Source organism: Bactrocera dorsalis, chromosome 4, assembly GCF_023373825.1.
Source record: "Bactrocera dorsalis isolate Fly_Bdor chromosome 4, ASM2337382v1, whole genome shotgun sequence".
Lineage (NCBI taxonomy): Eukaryota > Metazoa > Arthropoda > Insecta > Diptera > Tephritidae > Bactrocera > Bactrocera dorsalis.
Window position 1 is genome coordinate 62,479,178 of NC_064306.1, and position 24,154 is coordinate 62,503,331.

The 24,154-nt window shown below is 36.0% G+C and overlaps 1 protein-coding gene across 1 annotated transcript in view; it reads left to right on the forward strand.

Moving 5' to 3' along the window:
* LOC105226921 (rhophilin-2) overlaps positions 1–24,154 on the forward strand; it is a 123,416-nt gene that overhangs the window by 6,678 nt on the left and 92,584 nt on the right. The window contains exon 2 of the mRNA XM_049456526.1: positions 1,160–2,156. Within this exon, the coding sequence (XP_049312483.1) occupies positions 2,040–2,156 (117 nt within the window). The 5' untranslated portion in view covers positions 1,160–2,039. The remainder of the gene's footprint in view (positions 1–1,159; positions 2,157–24,154) is intronic.

Here is a 24,154-nt window from a genome sequence, read left to right on the forward strand (position 1 = left end):
ATGACGGTGAGCTTTAATCTTTCCCACAGTAACCTCGATAGAACTTTATATGCGGTAGTTGGTGCACATTGTGGGGTCTTAAATTTCAATCGTCGGGCATGCTTTCATCTGAAAATATTCTAACTACAAAGAAGCTGATGCATGGTCTTTATCAGTTCTTCGCCGCCGAATTAATGAATAGCGTGGCCGGCAATTCATCGGCCGCCGCCGCTTTGTTGTCCTTTAGACAGGTAATTGCTATTCGAACTTCTTCATGGTTTGGCAATGGAAAGTCCACTCCATCCTCATCGATTGTGGAATCGGGTTCACTATCTCCTGGTGTTATTCTTTCACTGCCATTCAGCAGGTTGGAGAATTGTTCCCTCCAGAATTTTAGTTTGCTCTTGGCATCAGTTACTAGATCACCTCTGGGGGTTCTACAAGAGTGTGCTCCGGTTTTGAAGCCTTCTGTGAGTTACCGCATCTTTTCGTAGAATTTTCGAGTACTACTCCTGTCGGCCAGCTTTTCAAGGTCTTTGTACTCTCGCATTTCGGTCTTTCTTCAAATGCGTCTCGCTTTCGTCTAACTACTTTTTTAATTATCATATGTTAGGTTACCTAAGGTTACACTCTCTAAGTTACTAAGTTATTTTAAGTTTAGTTAATGAGTAATATAAGAGCATACACTCAATTGTGGTAACAGACGTACATATGTATGTGCATTCTAAGGCCCATTGTACATGAGTATACATGTCTAAATAATATCGAGAGTTTTTGTCACTTTTTCATGTGACGTCATTGCAAATATTAGCATAAGATTAATCATTGTGCCTAATTATATTTTTATTACATTAACTAATTCAGTCTATTGCTGGCCACTAAGGCGATAAGCCTTTATTTGTTCCTTCCGCTTTCAATTCAATTATACAGCCTATTTCTCAATTAAATCATTGTCTTTTCGTTGAGCTAACGCGGTCGGGTCGGTCCTACAACATAAATATTTGTTTTGAGAAATTAACTTTGCTTAGTATAAAATAATAATTATAGTATATATTTTATATGAATTTTTTTCCATAAGTAACTATTTGAATATTTTAAATAATAATTATTATAATAATTTAATAAAATTTCTAATTATTTTAAATAAAACTAAATAATCTCTCTGTATTTTTCTTTCCAGCTCCGGCAATAAGAACAAACATCCGTTTGTGTTTTAGCTTAAAACATAAAATACAGTTATTATTAATTCCAATCGGAAGAAATTAACAAATTGGCAAACAAGAAAAGCCGCAAAACAACAAAATTTTCAAAAGTCTCACGCAACACTTTCGTGTTTAGACCACTTCGTGCGAGTTTCCGTGGCTCCACTGCATGTTTTTCGGTCTTCAAATGTTCCGCTCGTGTGTTTGTGCTTGATTTTGTGCAAATTAATGGAAAGTAATTAAAAATCGGTGCATGTGTACATATTAATGAAAATTAGAAATAACAAAAAAAAAATATTTACAAAATCGAAAACGAGAATTAAGTGAGTTTTCAGTGCAGAAATAAGCAAGTAACAGTTGTTTTGCTTTTCTAACGGCAAAGCAAAGAAATCTAAAGAAAATTGCAACTGCTGTGCAACACGCTGAAAGTGAATATTTTTATCGCTTAACTCATACTCATGCAGATTGCATGCATTTGCCAGCCGCTGCTGTGTGTATGTGTGTGTGTGAGTAGCTGTGAAAGTGTGCGTGCGTGTGCATGAAATACTTGCAGTAACGAGGAAGCCGTGAACAGGTGCGCGAGTGAGAGTGAAAAACCAACGTCCATTGCGGAACTTCGAGGTATCTGCTTTCGCACAACACGAAAAACAAAAGAAATATAAAATTAACAACAACAACAACTTAAGCTAAAATACGCGCAGTTACTTGCTTCTGCACGCGATTTTTTTGTTTTTGTTTGTATTGGCTCTTTAATACTTTATAGCGCCAACAGAATAACATAACGGTGTTGGTGCGCAGATAACAGCATCTTCGCCAATCGTACTGTGTGAGCGTACTAACAAACACAACAACAGCAACATGGATAACACATCTTCAAGCAGCACCGCCGATACGGCCAACAGTAGCGGCAGCAGCAGCAGCGCCAACAGTAACAGCAACAACTCAGATGCCAATTTATCTTTCAGTTTCGTACGGGTGAGTTTCACTTTTTAAACATACTCAATGGTGTATGTGCATATGTATGTATGTATGTATTTGTGTTTTGGGAAAGGAATTTTTTGCTTATGCCCATATGTGTGTGAGTATTTGTAATTTTTATAGCAATTAAACTGCAGGAAGAACAATAATAATCGATTGAATGTATTCGAATTAGAAAAAGTTTTCGTAATTATTGTTCATTAATCATTATTAAAAAGTGATTGCAATCACATATGAAAAAGTTTACGAACAATTTATGAGAAATAGTAGTAAAATGATTGTAGAGCGTAGTATTTAGGTTAACCTCCCATTTTTTTATTTTCTTGGTCTTTTTTTTAATTTTATATTTTATTTTTAAACAGTTTCTAAATATATTGAAGTTAAAAAAAAAAATTATTTGATTAAATATTATGCATGCATGCATGTTGAATATTAAGAAAATTATACTTCATATCATTCTTCGGGGATTTCTAAATTAATTAATTAATTTTCTAAAGCAAATATTTGTTTCAATACTTCATTTTACTATCAGTAAGTTCATTGAGACTATTTCAAGTTGAGCAATTTCATTTTAGTTTACAGAAATAGTATTACAATTGCGTATCTGATATGCTATAAGTAGTGCAGTTTCAGTATGAATGTGCATAATTCATCTATGATCAGTCTGTCTAAATCTAAGACCAACTATTTTAACATTCGAGTGAATATCGTGAATATATCGTGAATAACTTCATTCTCATCGGAAAGAAAAACAAATCGAGAATAGAACAATATAAAAAATAACATTGGAAGCTGCTAACTTATAAATTTTGAGGTTGTGCTCAAGCTTAGTAGATTATTTGTTGAGAGGAATTATTTTTGGAGTAAAGTTCCGCTGTCACTCTTAATAGAAAATATTCTGGCGATAAAAAGTATATATCATATCAATATACACTGTGTGTAAAAAATAGTAAGACTTTGTTCATAATTTTAAAATTCTTAATTTGCTCTTCAAAATCCCCATTGGCCCAATATATGTACTTGTGCCAACGTTTTTTTCAATCCTCGAAACAGTTGTCAAAGACAATTTCCGGAATAGCCTTCAATGGGCGTAGCGATTCATGTTTAATGTCTTCAATTGACACAAAAGAGTTTTTCCGGAGCGGTCGTTTGAGTTTGCCAAAAGTCGAACGGGCGAAAAACTCATGAAAAATCATACGACGGTTTATTATCCTAGTGGACAAAAACAAGAATTGTCGGTCCATAATTCCGGTCTCTTTTAAGAATAGCTTCGCACAAACGACGCATATTATTCAAATAGTATTCCTTGTTGACAGTTTGATGGGCGGAAAGAATTCGTAGTGCACCACACCCCGATAATCGAAGAAAACTGTCAACATAACCTTGATTTTTGACCTGCTTTGACGTGATTTTTTGGCTTCGGCTCACCTTTGCCATGATATTCGACCGATTGATCGTCTATTTTCGGTACGTAAGCATAGATCCAAGAGTCATCGTCAGAATAATACATTTCATGACATTCTGGTAGTCGGAAAGCATTATTTTACATGACGTGGGCGGACGTGGTTTCTCGTCAAAGCTTTTGGGACCCTCTTTGAATAAATTTACCGATCAAAAACACTTCGTCGCAACAAAAAATTATCAACGAAGGCCTTTTTATAACATTCTGAAGGTGATTCCACACACAAAATTTAATGGTACTTCTTTGTTGACGTATTTCACTCATCTCAAAAAGTGTAAGGAAAAGTATAGACACTATTTGCACTTCAGAAAGACAAGCGTATACTAAACACTGATGATTATTTTGATATGACGTTTGACACAGATGCCACAGACTGTCATACCAACCTAGAAAAAAATAGTTTGATGAATGGGTTTCCGCGCGTAATTTGAATTAAGGAGACTCACTATTTTTTGCCCACATATAATTGTACCAGGATTTCGTCGGTCTACAAATTATAGCTTTCTCTTTATATACAAAAAATATTCCTCTTTGTGATCAGAGAACTAATCATAGATACTAACTACATACATTAGGGTGGTCCAAAACACCTTTTCAACGCTTTTTATGTCAATTAAATATTGAATTATCATGAAAAAAATAAACCGACGTTTTCTTTTGCGTGCTAAAAACATTATATCAAACTTAACATATCTTGTTTAGAATATGAATATTTTTGTGAGAAACTTTTAAAATTAAGCTAAAATCCCAAAATGCAAAAATTGTTCTTTAATGTTCTTAGTATCACTGCATCCTCAAATATTGGTCTCCGATTTTAAAAACTTTGGCCTCTCCACTGCATACATACATAATATAACTAAATTTCACATATGTACATCAAGAATTTATTATATAAAATTTATTATAAAAATTTGTCCGCACTTTCAATAACATTAAAAATTTATTTACACACAAAGAATGTGCTTGCTTTTTCACTCCAACCCATTGGTGAGTGTCTCCATGCAAAATTCGACAAAGTGCCAACGACTAACTTCTTGTTCTAGTTTTTTTCCTATACTCACTTAAGTCTAAGTAAACATTATACAATCGAAATAAAATAAAAGAAAAACATTAGCAGTACTAATAACAGTAATAATCGCACTTTCCCTTTCACTAAACACCAATAAACGTAATACGCGAGGAATCGAGAGTTGTACACTTCATTCATTCACCGTTTTCAGCTCCACATTTTATGCGCTTTTGGTGGTAGCAGGCGATTGAAGTTTTGATGTGTGCAACAACAAAAAATGTGCCACTCACTATTTTTCCGCCATGAACGCGTTTTGTTTTTATTATTGTTATTTTAAATTCATTTCAGTTTCCAATGGCGAGCTCAGTCTAAAAGTATTGGTTGGTACGCCTGGCTTGCGAGCCAGCCAGCCAGCCAGTCTGTGGGGCTTTTTATCTCCACCGAAAAACCAGTCTTTGTGATTGTACTCAACATTCATATATAAAATACATACTTTGCTGCATACATACATATACATATATAGTATTTTATGTGTTTGTATATAAGGTATGCAGGTTCATGTACATATACTGTATTTATGTTTTTGTTTGTATTTTTGTGGCTTTGTTTTTATTGTTAGCTATTTTGTTCAGCAGCAAATGATTTTGATCTGACGAACCATATAAACCATAAATATATTTATGAATCAAGTATGTATGTGTATATGTTTGTACATATATTTTAATGTTGTGGTTTGGCGTCCGCTCGATTAACAGCCGCATGAATGATTTTGGGGTATTTACAGATTTGATAGTCGGCAGTGCACTTTTGTATATAAATGTGTAATTAAAATACTTTAGGTGGTTTTTAGGCAACACCAAACAGGTTGCAGTAGTTGAATTTGGAAAAAACTTGTTTAGAGAATAAAATATATTTTATTTATGTATTTTTGGTGAATAAAATAATTTTTGATAAAGGTTTATCAGCTGCATTAAATATTGCTCTTTTTCAAGAGAATGCCGATATTATGTATGAAAACATGTGGTCAAAATCTTAATCTAGAACTTCAGTTCTATGTTTGATTGAAATGTGTGAATCGGTTAGCTTATTGTTATTTTATTTAACTGGTTACTTCCTTGTTGATTCGAATAGAAGAACATTTTTCTAAGGTATTTGTACTATTTTTGATTTGATATTATGGTTTCCTGTATGGAAATATGCCTTTAAATAACTTTATGAGTACAAAGGCCGCCGGAAAAATATTTTAAATTACATACAAGCAACAAATCCTTAAGAGAAAATTAAAAAGGAGAACAATTTTTAATAAGGAAGCCTAAAATACAATATTCTTAAGAGCATTCGCTAATATGACGTCAGCAAAGCAACTGTGGTCGCCCATTAACACTAAAATATTATCAATAAATTAACATCAAATATTGTGTTTTAATTTGAAAACATTATTTTTTAACCTAGTATTTCAATGTAGGCATTTCTTTTCGATATTTCATAAAAAGTTGTCGATCAACCTGAACGACCTTTCCATTCTGTTGCCATTCCGATGATTGTTGACTTGTTTGCCCATGTCTCATCGCCAGTTATAATGCTCTCTATAAATGTGGGATCGGAATTCGCACGATCAAGCATGTTCAAAGGGACCTGTTTGTGGTACTCTTTTTGAAAAAAAAAATCAGCTTTATCGGCAGAACTCGAGCAAGAACACGTTTCATCCCCAAAATATACATACACCAAAATGTTTCAAATGGACTCACGAGTGATGCCAAACTCTCTTACCCTACAATTTATACATATTATGTATACTTTATATATACTTCACTGTTTTCTTTTAGGATCCACAATCTTCGTGTAAACTTAGTATAGGGTAGTCGAAAAAGTCTTTTCGCATTTCTAACCAAACTTCAACTTATTTCTTTTATATTTATAATGAACCAAATACATACCATTTTGGTCGACCACTTTTTGCTATTTTTCCGCTATAGACATTATTCCATCAGTGTAAAGTTTTTCTGGTTTCTCGGCGAAAAACTGCGACAAGTAATTTTCATAGGCTTCTCTTCAAGCCAACTTTACTGCATTAAGCGAGTTCTGCATTGACTGAAACAAATGATATTCCGATGGTGCAAAGTCAGGGCTATAATGTGGATAAATCAAACCTTCCCAGCCAAGCTCTCCCCGTTTTTCCCGAGTCACCAAAGAAGTGTGTGATCTAGTGTTGTCCTAATGGAAGACGAAGCCCTTTCTGTTGATCAGTTCTGGCCGCTTTTTTTTGATTGCTTGTTTCAATCTCATCAGTTGTTGTCAGTAAAATGTAGAATCAATCGTTCGACCAGACTGTAGCAGCTCAGAGTGGATGATTCCTTTCCAATTCCACCAAACACTCAGCATAACCTTTCTAGTCCTCAATCCTGGTTTTGCGACCATTTGTTGAGCTTTACCATACTTGGATCATGATCTTTTTCGCACGTTATTGTCGTATTTGAACGACTTTTTGTCTCTTGTTACCATTCGCTTTAGAAATGGTTCGATTTCATTTCGTTTCAGCAAAGAATCGCAGATGTTAATTCGGTCCATTAAATTTTTCACAGACAATTCATGTGGTACCCAAACATTGAGGTTCTTTTTGTAGCCAGCCTTTTTTAAATGATTGAAAACTGTTTGATGATGAATGTCAAGTTCCTTAGCGATGTCATGGCTGCTTATGTGATGGTCCTGGTCCTTCTTTTCATCGACGTTTTGAACGATAGGTCGACCAGAGCGAGGTTTCACATCGGAATTTCGAGAACGGAAGCAAGCGAACCATAGTTGTTAAAGAAAATTAATAATTTTATCTAAACACGGTTTTTTCAATATCAATTTCCATAAAACCCATTCGCTATGAGCTCAGACACCCAAGACGATAGCAAGATATATCATTACTTACGCCCTTGTCTTATTTTTAGCAAACATTATGTTTTCTTTCACTTAAAATGACTTCAAATGTTTTTCCTGGACATTTTTTAGTATTTTCGCAAAGAGGTTCCCTTTTTTAGAATATTACGGATGAACGCTTCAGCGCAAACGCTGCCAAGCATGACCGCAGACAATTAAATCTAGAAAAACACTTACAAGAAATGCATGCTGGGTGTTTTAGGGATATATCTGTATGAAAACAAGTGCTAGAAAGTATGAGTACGATTGTTTCAGAACACGAAAACATAATTATGCACTTGCAAACTTTATTTACACTCGTACACGCCAAGAGAGAATCATACATTACATATGATAATGATGAGTTCCGTCTGCGCATGCGCAGAAATGCCGGTAAGCCACCACCCAATACTAATTAAAAAGTTTTGAAATGCACATTGTTGCTCTTGCGAGTTATTTATACACTTATTAAGCATTTCCTTAATTTTAAGAAGCACCAACGGGCGCTGAAGCGTAGGGACGTGCAAGTGAAAAGAATCGCACTTGCTGCAGGAAAGAAAACAAAATTAAATAAAATTACGAAAATACAAAACAAACATGAAAACTATACTGTAGCTGTCTTCCTGCTGTCACGGAGACAGTTTGGAGGGAATGTGATTGTGTGTGTGTGCTGGTGAAGTGCTTTCAAGTGTGGCACCCACTTGACGGCCAACGGGTAACTTCAGAACTCATTCATTGTCTCGGTTACGGTTGTGGGCATAAGAACAGTAGCGCAACAATAACAACAATAAACGCCAACAACCAGCAGTCAACAGGCAACTACTTTGCCTGCTGCCTACTCCTATAAGGGTCTTAAACACTTTTGTGAGCCGCAACGCTGCCATTAACGCAGCTGGCGTGCGCGTTGCTGTTGGTGTTGATGCCCGACGACAAACTACATGATTCATTGACCCTTTTGTGAAAAGCCAAACTGCGTCATTATGCGTGTGCCTCTTGGCAGTTAAAATTCTGAAAATTAAAAAAAAAATTCTCTGAGTCAAATTACTAGCACATTTTTCCCGCATTTGAGGCGTCCAGAAAACAAAGCCAAGTTAAATCCATGCCGGTATATAAATCTCTGTGGCATTTATAGTTTGGTTATGTGCATGTTGGATAGTTACCCTGTAGGAATATACTTATGTACAATGTGTATAGTTCAAAATCTAATTCTTGTATGAAAAACTTTTTGATTTAAAGAGATATCTTCACGAAATCTAGCTTGGGTTATTGTTCAAAGGAACGGTGCTATTTGCAAGGAAAACTTTCAGATCGGACTAATATATCATATAGCTGCCATATAAATTGGGCGATCAAAATGAATTCCTTGTATAAAAAACTTTTTGATTTGAAGAGTTATCCTCACGAAATTTGGCATGGATAATAGTAATGATGTTATCTTTAAAGAAAACTTTCAGATCAGATCACTATATCACATAGCTGTTATACAAACTGATCGTTCAAAAGCAAGCTTTTTATGGATTTTTTTATTTGTGAAGAGCATTTTGGGTTATAAATTAAACTGACTGAATTTTAACTTCTTCTAAAAATAGGTGTGTGATTTGGCTAAAATATGAATATTTGCCTAAATGTAGGCAACAATGTTGCAATATCTTTTTCCACATCAATCAACTCAATAGTGTCTACATCTAAGAAATTGTCGAATGATCATTGTAAAAATCGGCGCAAACTTAATAAAAAATACTGACGATTTAAATCAAGGAAACATTTGTGAATTTAAAGGTCCTCATTTACGTAATACCTCTTCACAATACTCCGAAATCATTACGGTTTTCCTCGCAGGCCTACTCTTACCTCCAGGTCAATGCTTTAACTTCACCTTCAAGCACATTTCACCCCCTTCTTAAGTATTATTAATGCTAAGCACCTTCATGTGTGTGAATGTAACTCGGTTATTGACACTAATTTACTTATGCGCATTTCGGGCAGTTGACCAGCGTACCCAAATACACACTCACACGCACATACATATGTATTTTCCCAGCATATCTTGTGTCTTCTCAAAATCTTCTCAAATTCACCGGCAATCTTTTTGACCATTTGGCTGCTTTTGGGAAAAATATTGCATTGCTTTTAATTTTCTTATTGTTTTTGCTGCCTGAAACCCTGCTCCTCTGCAACGCATCACCAACTTTGAGCGACTTCACACCGTAATTATGATAACATAAACACCGCGCACCGAACACCGAACACCGAAATTACGTGATGCCCAATTTCGTGTGCGTGCAGCAAGCGACGCGTAGCCACAACAACAAACACACAACTGCACGAATTGTCTTGCATTACCCACTAAGTTTGGTAGTTGTTGTTATTGTTGTTTTTAACAAATTTTTGGTAGTTGCTTTGGTGTTTGAGGGCGACTTGCAGACCGTCGTGCTGCCATTAAATCATAATTTTTGTTTGGTATATGAAATTGTTGTTGTTGTTCATGCTTTATCACTTTGTAAATTTGTTTGTGTGTGTGTGTGTGATTCTTTTATTTTCACTGTGTCGCTACTTTTTACGGCAAACACTTTGTAGTTAGCCACTCTTTATTCTTTAGCACTGCTATGTAAAATGTGTTTGTGTGAAATATTTTTTTATGATTTTTCTGCACAATTTTTCTTTGTTCTTTATTCTTCGTTGCGTGACAAAATTATTAACAAAAATAACGCTAAAAAATGTGAAAAAATACAGTACTCATTAAATCGTTAAAATTACTTTTGATGCTTGCTTTTGTTTTTGTAGTGGCACTGTGCTTCAGCTCTAAACAAAAGTGTCTTTATGTGTCTACAATTAATTTCCGTGGCTTTAGAACTTTCTTCTGCTGCTTATTTTGTCATTTCGTTATTTCTTTATTAACAAATTAGCTACTGGAAATAACTGTAATTACAATTAACATATTTAATAGACACTATTTTAATAATTTATGTGCGAATAATCAAGAGAGAAAACCAAAGGCATCACGAAATTTTAGAAAGCATTTTTGAAAATTTTTAATAAAATATAAAAACCGTATATTCGTACTTCTTCAAATACTGGAGGTAGCTTGTTTCTGAAAATAAAATTAAAATTAAAGCTAAGTTAGAGGGAAGAGAGAGCTAAAATTACATATTCTGTTTCAAGGGTCAAAAGAAAGTTTGAAGAATTCAGCGAAACTTGACATTATCTATCAGATAATTGACTGAGACTGGCCTCATATCGCTTCGGCCATAAAACATAAAGTTCGAACATTTTATATTCGGCAGTAATTAGTGTATCTAAGAGCTGCCACTAGTTTAGTAAGGATCTCTCCAATCCTCGTCTATTTATCTCCTCTGCGACGTATTACGTGGGCTGCTATATACATATATTTCTGGCCTAATAATGAAAATAGGCATATTTATCAACGAAAATGTTTTTTTTTTTTTCGTTGGATTTGGCTCGTCTTGGAAGATCCGCACGGGTCTACTATAATCCAATAAGTACCAATAATATGAACAGATTGAAGCGAATACTTAGACTTCATGTCGATGTGGTACGAAGACTGAGTCTATAGTATGAAATTTTAGTCGAAACTATTAAGCATTGAAATCTCATACAGTTCCCCGCAATAGAGGTTCGACCCCACATAGAGTTTGATAATATACATCATAGACATTATAACTTTCTTTCAGTTCATAATAATGCTCTGAACTGTGCATATTCAGTTTGCTATGATGTTTGTAATGTCCAGAAGGAATTGTCGGAATCTCCATCATGTACTACTGTGATCAAATTGAAAGGTGAATGTTGTCCCTTTTATCCCATACCGCTGCAATACAATTATGCCAACAAAATTTCCAATCATCAAAGCACTTGGAAAAATCCTCCGTCACGATGGCCATCAGAGCCTTCTTCGATTCAGCTTTTTTTTACTCAATTGACTCAAAATGGTGTCCTCAGAGTGGTCATGTGAGTTTTCTGAATAGCCAGAAGTTATGCGAAGGTTAATCAGGCGAATGCGGTAGTTGCGACTCGATATTAGTTGAAAGTGTGGCGAAATGATCACGAATAACCAATGCAGTATGAGATGGTGCATGATCGCACTTCTTTGTTCAAAAATTCAGACCTAATAAAAATCCAAGAATTCACTTTTAGAGCCTCACAAAACGACCAGTAACTATTAATGAATCTTTTGATTTGAAATTTGGCATAGGTGTCACTAACAGTATTACCAACTTACAGAAAAAAAAATTTACCGATTCGAAAAACACGCGAAGTATAAATAAAAATTCAATTTCACCTTTCAATTTGATCACAGTAGTATATAGATGATCAGCCTGATAAGCTCAGTCGATGTCCGCCAATCTGTCTGAATATACGCCAACGGCGATGTCGGACCACTATATGATAAAGCTGCCATACAAACTGCTCGGTTAAAATAAAGTCTTTGTATAGACAACATTCGAATTGGATAATAACTCTTCACGAAATTTTGCATAAATTATTGCCCAAGACAATATTACAATCTCCAAACATATTGTTCAAACCAGACCACTTTAGCATATAGGTTGGAGAGACTTGATTCAATGGGAGCCAAAAAATTAACAAATTGAGTATGCAAAATTGTTCTTCGGATCATTATGAGAAACTTTGTCTAAGAGACAATGGATCTGAAACCGATTTTCAGCCAGTGATTTTTAAAGCGTAAGTTTTTTGTTAGTTTTTGAAATTAAATAACGGGTACCTAGTCCCGATTAGGATTCTAAGGAATTGATAAGTTGTTCTATATTCTATTGACCATTTGTCGGAAACAGTCAGACCAGGCAACTGTATCAGAATCTTGCGTAAAACCTTTTATTCATATTTTTTAAACTTCCACTTAAAAATTGAAACCCGCTTTTGAGACTATGGGTAAGCAAAGTTTTTCAGAAGATGATCCGTTGAACATTTCCCGCATACGCGATTTTATAGACAAAAAAAATTGACCCGCTCTAAAATCACTATATAGATTTTATAAGAAATACACTCGTGAATAATTATAGCTTTGTTCCGGCGAAGTTTTTTCCTCTTTTTGAACTAAAAATTTTAGGTTTACTTCTACTCTATTACTCAGGCGACGTTTCGACAAAGTTCTTTGGGATCTAGAGAGCGATACAAATCAGAACTTTTTGTTTATCAGTGTAACCATAGCTATGAAACTTACTATAGAATTATGAAGGTATACTGATTGTGAAAGCAAATTTTACAGATGCCTCCGAAAGATAGGGTAGAATAAATTGAAGTACACTAGTTTCTGTTTACTCAAAAGTAGAATAAAGTTTAAAAATTTCAGTAGCAGTCAGTAATTTCATTAAAAACACCAGAAGATCATCTACACTGATTATAGAATAGATATATGGTATTATACCTGTGCGCAAATATTTCATGCTAATACTACTTCCTATGTTAATTGTATACATTTCAAAATATTGTATAGTTCGCTCAATAACTCGAACTTAAAGCAACAATTTTCAAAATCCGTATTTTTTTGTAATAAATAAATCTGAGGCACGCCCTTTTTTTATGCGGCACTCTTAATGCAGTTATGGTTTTGCATTGAAGATGCAGTCTTAGAGAAATTTTTGGATAATATTTACATATTTCACCATTGGAATCCATACAAATAAAACAACAAAAACTAAGTGTTATCACAGTGAAAAATGTCGACAAAAGCTCGTGGAACAATAGTCTCGTCACACACGGCGACAGTAGAGTCTGCTGCTTGATGTTAAGTGATTTCGAAAAAGCGGCAAAACAAGCCAAGAAAAGCAGCCACCACCATGTGGTCCTAAGCATAAATGAGCAGCAAAACGGGTTGTGAAAAAAATGCAAATGCAAAGCGGAGGGTCCAAGCGAGTGTGCGCAGACCAGACCAAAATTTATATGCATATGAGGCAAATGTTTGTGTGTAAGTATGTGGAGATTTGTTTGTTAGTATGTTTGTGCGTGGCGCGAGTATCTTGAAATACAGGTGAGATTTGCATAAGACAACAACAACTATGAACTATGCAAAACTAACTGCGGCGGGCGACGGTTGCGTCGCATATGCTTGCGCCGTTTTGTTTGGAAAATAATTGTTTGAAGAAATGAGCACAGTAGACAACAACAATAAACAAAACACAGGCGAAAGATTTTTAAGCAATTTTTTGTTGGTTTTGCTTGCAGCATAAAAATAAAAACGAAAACTTGTTGGCTAAGTTATGACATGGCAACAAAAAAAAACACTCACACATATACGAATATAGAAATACTGCTGGCCCAAGTCTTAATCGCGTTGGTTGTTGTGAAAAAAATGATTGCCACACTGCAGAGGTACTCAAAAATTTCTCAGATAACAAATTTTCACCTGTTCGCTCAAAACAAAAACAAAAAAATTATAATAATAAAAAAAAGATAAGCCATTTTAGGGCAGGTTCTCTTCCGGTTGTCTAGCCTAGGCGGTGACAGAGTTTTGCAGATTTTTTATGCGTGATTAATTGTGTAAATAACTGTTTATCAGCAAATTTTAGCGCCAACTCAGCCTTTTTTCTGATAAAAAATATTAAAAAATAATATAAATATATGTACATATTCTCACCTAAAATTCGAAATAATGTAACATTATTTTTCATAAGTTGACAGGCGAGTGAAAAACGATATAATAAAACCATTCATATTGAAAAAAAAGAGTTTTGGTTATAAACTGGTTACTATAACTGGTTAACTGGTTATATATTGGTTAGCGAAAATGGTTATATCGGTTATATATTGGTTATATCTGGCAGCGGAAGCTGAAAATTGAGTGCTACATATATGTAGTATGATGAGTGAAACGTAAACAATAAAAAATTCAATTTCGATTTTTTTGACGATATGTCATTTTCCATTTTAAGTGACGATATCCACTTCTATAAATAAATCAAATCGGCCTTCATTCAAAAGTTAGCAATTAATCACCATAACTCGGTGAATGGAATTCAATTCTGTGGCAGTGAGGCCTAAACCAAACGCTCGCATTTCATAACCATAACTGACTTCGTAGAAAAATTACCGTTATCAAACCAAATAAACAAATATGTATAGTATATATGTATGTATATCCCGCGAAATTATTTTTAATTGTTTTTGCCTTTAATGCTGGCATACTACAACAAAAACTTGTTGTCTCTACTCTGCCACATATTTTTGCTACATTGCAACTTCGCCGCTGCAACTTGTTGCATTTTGTGAAAGCTACTCACATTTCTTATAAACATTGTTTGTGGCGCGTTTTAGTGCTATATTTTCGCATTTTTATGTTTATGTGTTTTTTTTGTGTTACAACTTTAACTTGCGTCTGTGGCACTGTTTGCAGAGCGAGTGTTTTTCACTCGCACTTTTATTGGCAATTTGCTGGCGAATTGTTTTTGCAAAATGTTGTTAATTTGTATGGTTTATGTAGAAAAATGTTTTATTATTTGCTGTAAGACATACTAAAGAAAAATAATATAAATGGTTAGGGCAGTACAGTGGCGTGACAGAGGCTAATGACTTGGGGGGGTACGGTGATGGTGTGAGCGGATTTTATGAGTAGATAAGCCGAATACTAACGAGATGTGATTAAAAAGTCCGGTTTTGGATTTTTTTTATAGAAGTAGCCAACAGTTTTGCTTTTCATTAGGGTGGTTTCTAACATGCCGGGTCCCAAACCCAGCGTACAACTTTGGGAAGGGATGGTTCACCTTCTTACTTGAGCTCGCCTTCAAACGACTGTTCTTTGGCCAGTAAAGAAGAAAAATAACAAACTATTTTAAAACATGAGAGATCCAACAACTATAGCATATATCTTCCATACAACTGATCATTCAGATTTTTGCAATTTACTAGGGTAACCAGCATTGAGCTGGCTGACGAACTAGCCCGCTTAGCGGCAGCGTCCAGGGCCAGAACCGTGCATTGCGGTGGGGTTCCATACAATATAGAAGCTGCTCCGCATGTAGGAGAGAGTGGAAAGAGAACGGTAATGGCAGTAGGCAGCAGGAATCCGCCACGTTCATGTCTCCTCCAAGACATTTTCCGTCTTCTTTACGCGCTCTATACAGGCCACTGCAGGCTCAGAAAGTACTGTCAACATGAGCATGGTCTTTTGCGGAAACTTCCGGCTTAGCGACATGGAACAGGAACCTTCAGAACACGAGATTCTAGATTGCTCAGCAATTTGTAGAAGCAGGCTCAAGACCCTAGATTCCATCTAAATGGACACGGACCACATCGCCTTAGTCGCGCCCAGCAAGTTCCTGTTCAGGGTGCTGGACCTTTGTGGCCATATGTGATACGAGTATAGGAGAGGGCACAATAGATCATAGATCGCAGTGCAAAGCCTCAATTATTTTCTATCTATCTAACTTAAAAATATGGATAAGTTAAAGTTTTTGAACTAATATTGTTCGAGAAGTTCACCACACTTTACTAGCTTACAAAATTTGTTTAATAAAACCCTTTTGCTTTTACATTTTAGATCAAGTCAACTAATGTTTTCTATGTTGTATTTTGTTTTTCTCAATTCGCATATTTTAATTTCTACTTATTTTAAAAACATCTTAGATTGCGTGCCGGAATTCGAAACACCTGTTTAGCCAGTCAAATGTTTGACACTTACACGCACTGTAAATACACCTGACATGCAAGCATAGCTACATATACACCAATCTGACCAAAATTTCCATGCTCATTCCCCTGCAGACACCCGACATTGCGTAAATTGAATCCGTAAATAGAAAACGTTACAAGCTTATGTGGCTCGTTGGCGTCTCAGCTCCACTACTTTGACGTGTTCGGCACTTCGGCTTCGTAGAAGCAGGCACACGCTGACTTTTGGATGGTTTCTGCAGCAGCGATTGGCAGTTGATTTTGAATTTCCAACTTTTTCCAACCGCTTGTGGTTGGACAATTTTTTAATTGGCGAATTAAAATTAAAAAGTAATTAGAATTTAGCGATTGAGTTGTTTTTTCTATACCATAGAACGTGGCGTGAGGCTACAATTAATGTCTCTGAAGCGTGGCTTAGAAAGGTATAGTTTTATGTAAAGTAGGGAGTCTCGAAATGAATCACCTGTTAGAAACAAATATTTATATATCTTAATTATGAAACTGACTACTCTTTCTACTATTCAGAACTGCTGGGTATACATCAGCAATATTTAAATTGCGTGTTGGTAATTGAAACTGCTACTGTACAAGTGATTTGAAAGCAAATCGAGCATATCCATTACACCTGCCATATTTCAGTAATTAAAATGAGCAAATCGTAAAAAAACGCTTTACGAGTTTGTATGTATGTATGTATGTCTAATGTAAAATTGTGCATTGAAATAAAAAAGGCAAGCATTGAACTATGCGACAGGCAAAGCAACAATCGATTTTATTGAAATGCACAAAAAAGTCACTTTTCCGCTTGGCTGCTTTGGTCGTTGGTCGGTTGTAAATAGTTTTTGGGCGTTTTGCCCGTAGGCTGTCGCTTGTCGCCGTTGCTTACACGCTGCGCCGTGGCCGTCTGTCCACCATTTGTACTTATGTACACAAAGGTGTGTTGTATTTGTGAATACAAACTTGGTGGCAACCATTAAAGCCAACTGACTAACTGTTGCCAGTAATGGCTTAGGCGAGCAGTCAGACTTGCTAATCTATAGTCACATTTATGGGTGAAAGTCGTCGTATTCGCGGAGATGAAAACAAGTAGCACCAATCCGAGACGCAAGCACCTGTTTGCTGCTGGAAAAAGGCCAAAAAATTTAAATTTAATTTTCGAGGAATGCGCCGCTGCCAGAGACAAAAATAGAAGTGATAAAATAACTGGTACGTGCTATTTGCTGCTTGCGATGACTGAAAAGGTGGTCAAAGTTATTGGAAGCTAAAGTTAGTATTTTAAATTTATTTTTCAAAAGACATGAAAAATATTATTAAAATAGTTTAATATTGTCAAAAATAAAAGGAAAATAAATTTAATGGAAATTTGCCGAATGTTTCTCTCAATAAGATGCTGGTGAAATTTGGCGAAACATTCAAGAAGAAGCAATGCAGTTTGCGACGGTGCCTTATCGTTGTGCAAAAACCAAGAGTTGTCGGTTATAATTACGGCTTCTTTTTACGAATAGCTTCAAGCAAACGACGCATAACTTTCAAATAGTATTTCTTGTTGACAGTTTTGTCGGTCGGAAGGACTTCGGTGTGCACCATACCTCGATAATCGAAGAAAACTGTCAACATAATCTTGATTCTTGATCGGCTTTGATGAGGGTTTTTAGGCTTCGGCTTACCTTTGAAATTATATTCGGCCGTTTATCGTCTGCTTTTGGGTCATAATCATAGATCCGAGACTCACCGCCAGTAATAATAAGTGGTCTGGCATCTTGATAGTCGGAAAGCATTGTTTCACAGACGTTAACGCGACGCTGTTTTTCGAAAAAAATTCGTGATTTTGAAACCAATCGTGCTTTCACTTTTCTTAGGCCCAAATGATCTTTCAAAATGGTTTTAACTGATCCTTCCGATATTCCAACGATGCCAGTAAGATCTCTGACTTTTAATCTTTGAGTCCCAAGCACCAATTCCTTTGATTTATTGACGAGTTGATCATCGATTGAAGTTGATGGTCGTCCTGTATGTCGTTCGTCGTCAACGCGTTCTTCAATAATTTGTACCAATCAAAAATATTTTAATGTTTTTGATGTGACATTTGGCACAGATGTCACTGTCGAATGACTTTTCTTGGGGATTAAAAAGTCGTACTATTTTTTGCCCACAGTATTATATCAATATAAATATTTATAGTAAAAACGTCTACATTTCTTTAAAAAATGTATATCCTTCACAAATAAAAAGCTTTTCATACAAGAACTTGGTTTTTATGGCAGCTTCATTTCATAGAGTTTCGACATCGGTGGTTCCGACAAATGAGCAGCTTCTTGGGGGAAAAAGATGTGTCTAAAATTCTAGATCAAACTGCATAGACGGAGTTCGTCACGTGGATTTTGTATATTTAAATATTTTACAATTTCATTCCAAATACTTTCCAACTGAGAAATGCCTCGCAAGGCATATTCGAATGACTAACTTCCTCACGCCAATATTTGTTATGCTAATGCTGTCATTCCAGCCAGCAACAATAACTCCCCCAACGTGAGATTTCACTTGTTTTGGTTGCAATGCAACGCAGGTAAGTATATTTTAAAGATGGCGAAACAGCAACAACACAACATACAGTAACCCAATATCAGCTATCAATATTTTGACATTTCTCTTAAATCAAGCGGTAGACAGCAAAGCGGCGAAATGAAAACGAGAGTGCGTCCGAGGAAAGGTGAGCCCTGCTGTCATGTTACGCAATGCATTTCGGCTGTCACCCGTCAATTTCGGTGAGTTGCTGCCGTGGTTGTTGTTGACTGCCTGCCTACCACCGAAATGCCATAAAGAGAAATTTTGTAAATTTCAAATGAAAGTTTTCGGAGTCAGCCGCGCTAGGTTGGTCGCAAGATCGATAACACAGCAAGTTATGCGTAACCGGTTTTTGTAAAACAAAAACAAGACTGAGAATATTTCATTCCGATTTTTGTTTTTGTTTTAGACAATTGCGACGCTTACACAGGTCATGTGCTGCTTGGCGATCGCAATGTATTGTAGTGAAGATGTCTGTGAGGGTGTACCTCGCACCACCAAGCAATTTGCTGGGCATTTTGCCCATTTGTTGCGCGTGTACATGCGTGGTTAATTGTTAAATCTATTAAAATCGCATTTAGACTTTTTGGACAAGCGAAACGAAATTGTTTTGTGTATGAACTAAAGGGATTTGGTGCGTGTTTTCTACCCTTGAGTCAGTGTTGATATGCAGTAGGGGATTCTATGAGTGCATTGTAGATATTTAGCTATTTCATAACAAAAATTGTTTTCCCTTTTTTCATAACCTGGTGTTTAGTTTATGCTTACAAAGTATCTGATACTACATAATCCACAATGACTTCATAATAGGACTTTCGAAACCTGCTCCGTTTTCATCTATTGCATTTTCAAGGCTATATCAATTCTTGCATAAATTTAAATAAGAGTTCTTAGTGAATTTTACTAAGCGCCATGTGATTACACTGTGCAATAATTGACTTCATACAGAACTAAATAAATTGCTCTCGAGAGAGGGTTCCCATATTTTTACACTGTTAGGAAGGAAAAGGCAAACATTTCGAACATGGAGGCTAACTTCGAAAAACGGTGGAAATAGTTTTTCTACCAAAACCAATTTCTTTCGGAGAAGGTGCCCATATTTTTACACTGTTAGGAAGGAAAAGGCAAACATTTCGAACATGGAGGCTAACTTCGAAAAAGATAAAATTAGTTTTTTACTTAGCTCTCTCGAAAAAATTGGTTTGGTGTAATATCTAGGAGAGTCGATCTTGCCGTATGATGTCGTAAGGACATTTTGCGTATTTCTATATTTATCTCTATCTCTCTCGGAATCTTTCTGTTTTCACAGAAAAATCATTATGACGTTGAAAACAAAGATTAAACTCGCTACGAAAGAGCTCTGAGAGCTGTACTGGGTACTGAAAACCGTTAGATTCCATAAAACTTTAAGGAAAGGTAGGCTTAAGGCCTACTGTTTTCTAAGATTTTTAGGCATAATTCTCATGCAGCTCCTACCTTCAACTCCTACACAATGTTTTAATCGTAATATTCACCACATTCAGCTTCTACCTTCAACTTTTTGCTTTGTATAAAATTAAAATTACCTCTTAAGATAAAGTAGCCATCAGAAGATCTTTGAGGATTGGAAGACGAGTTGATATTAATTTGAAGAGGGACATATCTTGATGAACAAGTACGCATTTTTTGGGAAAAATGGAAATCGTATAACTTATAAAATTATTTATAAATGAAGTATATCTATTCTAGCGTTACCTAGCGGTCACATCTGTGCATTACACTGGACAGTAAAAGAACACACTCAATCATTTAATCTGTTTAACAACTATAAGTATAGGCTTTGACTGATCACACTGCCTTTCCCATTAAAGTGTCGCGCTTCACAGCCCACAATTTTCCCATAACATCACATTTTCCAGCAATTTGCTACAAAGTAACAAAATTTCCAACTGGGTGTCCAGCATCCTCATACATGCAATCGCCAATAAAGTGCCATAATTTCCAAGTGCCATTTAAAGCAAATGCCCTTTTTGATTAAAATGGTAGTAAGTTAACTAGAAGCTATAAAAAGGGTTTCTACATGAACATATCAGGCTTTGTACTACATGCATATGTATGAGAAATTTATACGTCGGCATAAATGCGTACCGCCCATGCCGCCTTTGAAACGCTATTAGCCTCGTTTAGGCTTGCTTTCCAACGTTTGGCCGTTTGGTTTGGTGCGCAGCATCCAGCAGTCACCATATCCGCCTCGTTCGGCACTTACACGTTGGTGTCATGCGTTATTGCCAAGTCTGTTGGTCGCTGCTTTTGGCTAGGCCCACTTCCCGCTTTTGCTGTCGCCCAACAATGTTGTCAAAAGCGTTCGTGTGCGTGCATACACATATTCACAGCTGCATTGTGCGCCTCTGCCGCTTGTCTGGCCGTCTGATGCGTGCGCACGCGCAAAAAGGAATTTCACTCAGGTTTTTCACGCCACATATGGTGAGTTGTACAAATTTTTACTAAAAGGAAAATCGCTTGACAAACAAGTCGCAAGTTGGCTGTTGGTTGCTGCGGCTGTGTTGCAAATGCAGCGTGTTGAAGACAAAGCAAAAATAAATACAAAGTATGCAGCTTATAAAGCAGGCGTAACAAGCTTAGCTAACAAGCAGAAAGCGTTTGCTGAATTTCTATGGTAAAAATGCATGGAGGAGGCATAAAAGATGGAGGAGGAATAAAGTTTGGCGGAGGAAAAATGCATGGAGGAGGTCTGCTTGTAATTTCTTGGCGTTTTTGTTTTTATTATAGAGAGTTATGGTTTATTAACTTACGGCAGAAAACATATTCTTCAAAATGAAAACAAAAACGATAATTTCGCAACACTGAAATGTCATTAATGTCATGTAAAACACGCTGAGAGACTTGAAGAATAATGATTTGGAATGCGTAAGAGGAAAGTTATGGTGAAGTGTCAATTGCTAAAATGATAATAGAATGGTTAATAAAAATCAAAAGCTAAGACGTTTTTCGATAATATGTATTGTCGAAATAGGTATTGTCTCTAACTTTTAGTCTTGTATTTATTTTTCCTCTTGAATATAAAACGATGGTGTCAGTGGAGCTGGCTCAAACGTCTAGACCAAACATTAGTAGACAAACGGTTCACTTTAGCCATGTTTTCTTAATCGGAAAGTTCAATTGCTGACCCTATTTGAAAATAAGCGGCTGGATGAACAACCCCTCACTCACTTACCCTACTTTTTTAAAGAAAAAACCAAGAAACTTCAAATTTAATGGGGAATGTTTATTATCATTCGAAAGAACATTCTTTGGCATTTATTTTTTGAAGATTATCTCTTTCAAATGTTGGCCGCAACAACGGCTCAGATGGTTCATCCATTGAGTTCACTTTCTATTACTCGTTCGAGCATTTCGACTGGTAACTGGTGAATGAAGCGCGTGATTTTTTGCTCCAAGACCGAATCGAAGCGGAATTGTCTGAATAGACCTTATACTTTATATATCCTTACAGGAAACAGTCTAACGGTGTGATATCACCCCAACTTGGTGGGCAATCGACTGGCCCAAAACGTGAAATTATCTGCTCATCAGAGAGTTCTCTCAATAAATCCATTGGTTGATGCGATGTGTGGGTAGTGTCGCCGTCTTCTTGAAATCAAATGTCGCCGAGATCACGAACTTCAATTTCAGGTATCAAATAGTTGTTAACAAAGCGCCGGTATCATTTTTGAAGAAAAATGGACCAATGATTCCAGCAGCTCACAAACCGTTATTTTTTCTGGATGAAATGGCAGCTCATCAATGTCTTCAGGTTGCTTTTCGTCCCAAATGCGGCAATTTTGTTTGTTCCATTGAGCCAGAAATGGGCCTAATCGCTGAACAAAATTTGGCTCGAAAACGTGGGATCTTCTTGGAACTTTTCTAAAGCCTATAGACCTATAGAGCGAAGTGATATCGCTTGGGAAGGTCAAGGGGCTTCAGTTCTTGCAGAAGCTGTATTTTGTACGCTTTCAGATCTCGTCATAAAATGCGCCAAGTAAATCATTTCTTCAGTCCGAGTTGCTGCGAAAGGCGCCGAATTGACTTTCCACGGTCTTCGTGTACACTCTCAGCTACGGCTGCAAATTCGTCGCTGATAACTCGTTATGAATTTAGGCAGTTGATACTCCACCAAAAGACACGCTTAAGCCAAATTAATAGATCGCGATATTAAACAAGAAAAATGCGGAAAGCGAATTTTTGATAACAATCGACAATTAACATTCAGGATACATAAGCCGTTCAGGTACACAAAGTAAAGAAAATAAACAACATATCGGTATTGTTTGAGTATGCATATACGTGTAGATATGTATGTACACAGATATGCAGTGAAATGGAAAGTTTTCTTAAGCCAATTAAAGTCCATTACAAACTAACATCGATATCAATTTCTGTGTATGACGAAACGCTTGTAATTATCTTATCAACATAACACTATTACAATAACAAATTGTTACAACATACATATGTACATACAAACATGTATATATACATATATGACTGAGGTTATTTTTCTATTAGTGAGCCATCGATCGTTAACTGGCACCCTATTGCATTAGATGTCGCACTGAGTCAATTAAATTACCGGTAAACAAGGTAAATGTTGCAACATCACTTTTATCTTCGTAAACAAGCTGTTTGTTTAAGCGAAATTTCGAAATGCCGATAAAAAATTTTTTTGTTTTTTAATGAAAAAAACCATAGACATTTCGTAACACTTTGATAAGCACTACAATGTCATCGTGTACCCGTACTGACATACCAAAGTAAACCTAACGCTAAGTGGCTGAGGTTGCACCCAAGGAGAGCGATATCATCGCTTTTGGCGATTTACTGAAATATTTGTGGAAGATTTGTAAGTACGCGAGCGCTAATGTTGGCACACTAGCGGATATATGTATGTATGTATGTGTGCACCTAGTACATTCAAGAGTAGACACAACTATGTATATAACTCTACTCATAGAAAACCTGATTGCCTGCCGCAATGAGAAAAAATGTAGTTTCGGTTTGACAACTTTTTAGATTTGCCAATTTAGTTGCATATACACACATTCGAATACACATACAAATACATACTAACACTCATATATGCACATATATACTCACAGATATACATACATATGTACGGTATGTCTTTTTGTTTTTTTGTACCTTTTCGGGCACTTAAGCCAACAAAGCCTCACAAATAACTCAAAATTCGATAATAAAACATGAGATAAGCAGAAATTTTTAATTCGAAAAATTGTCTTTACTTTTTATTGTGTACAAATTTTTTACCAGTACAAATAATATCAAATTTTTATTGAGTCAAAATTAGTTATTTGGCATGACCCTTGGTGGCAATTAACACGTAGTTGCGCACCCCATCGATTAATTGAACAC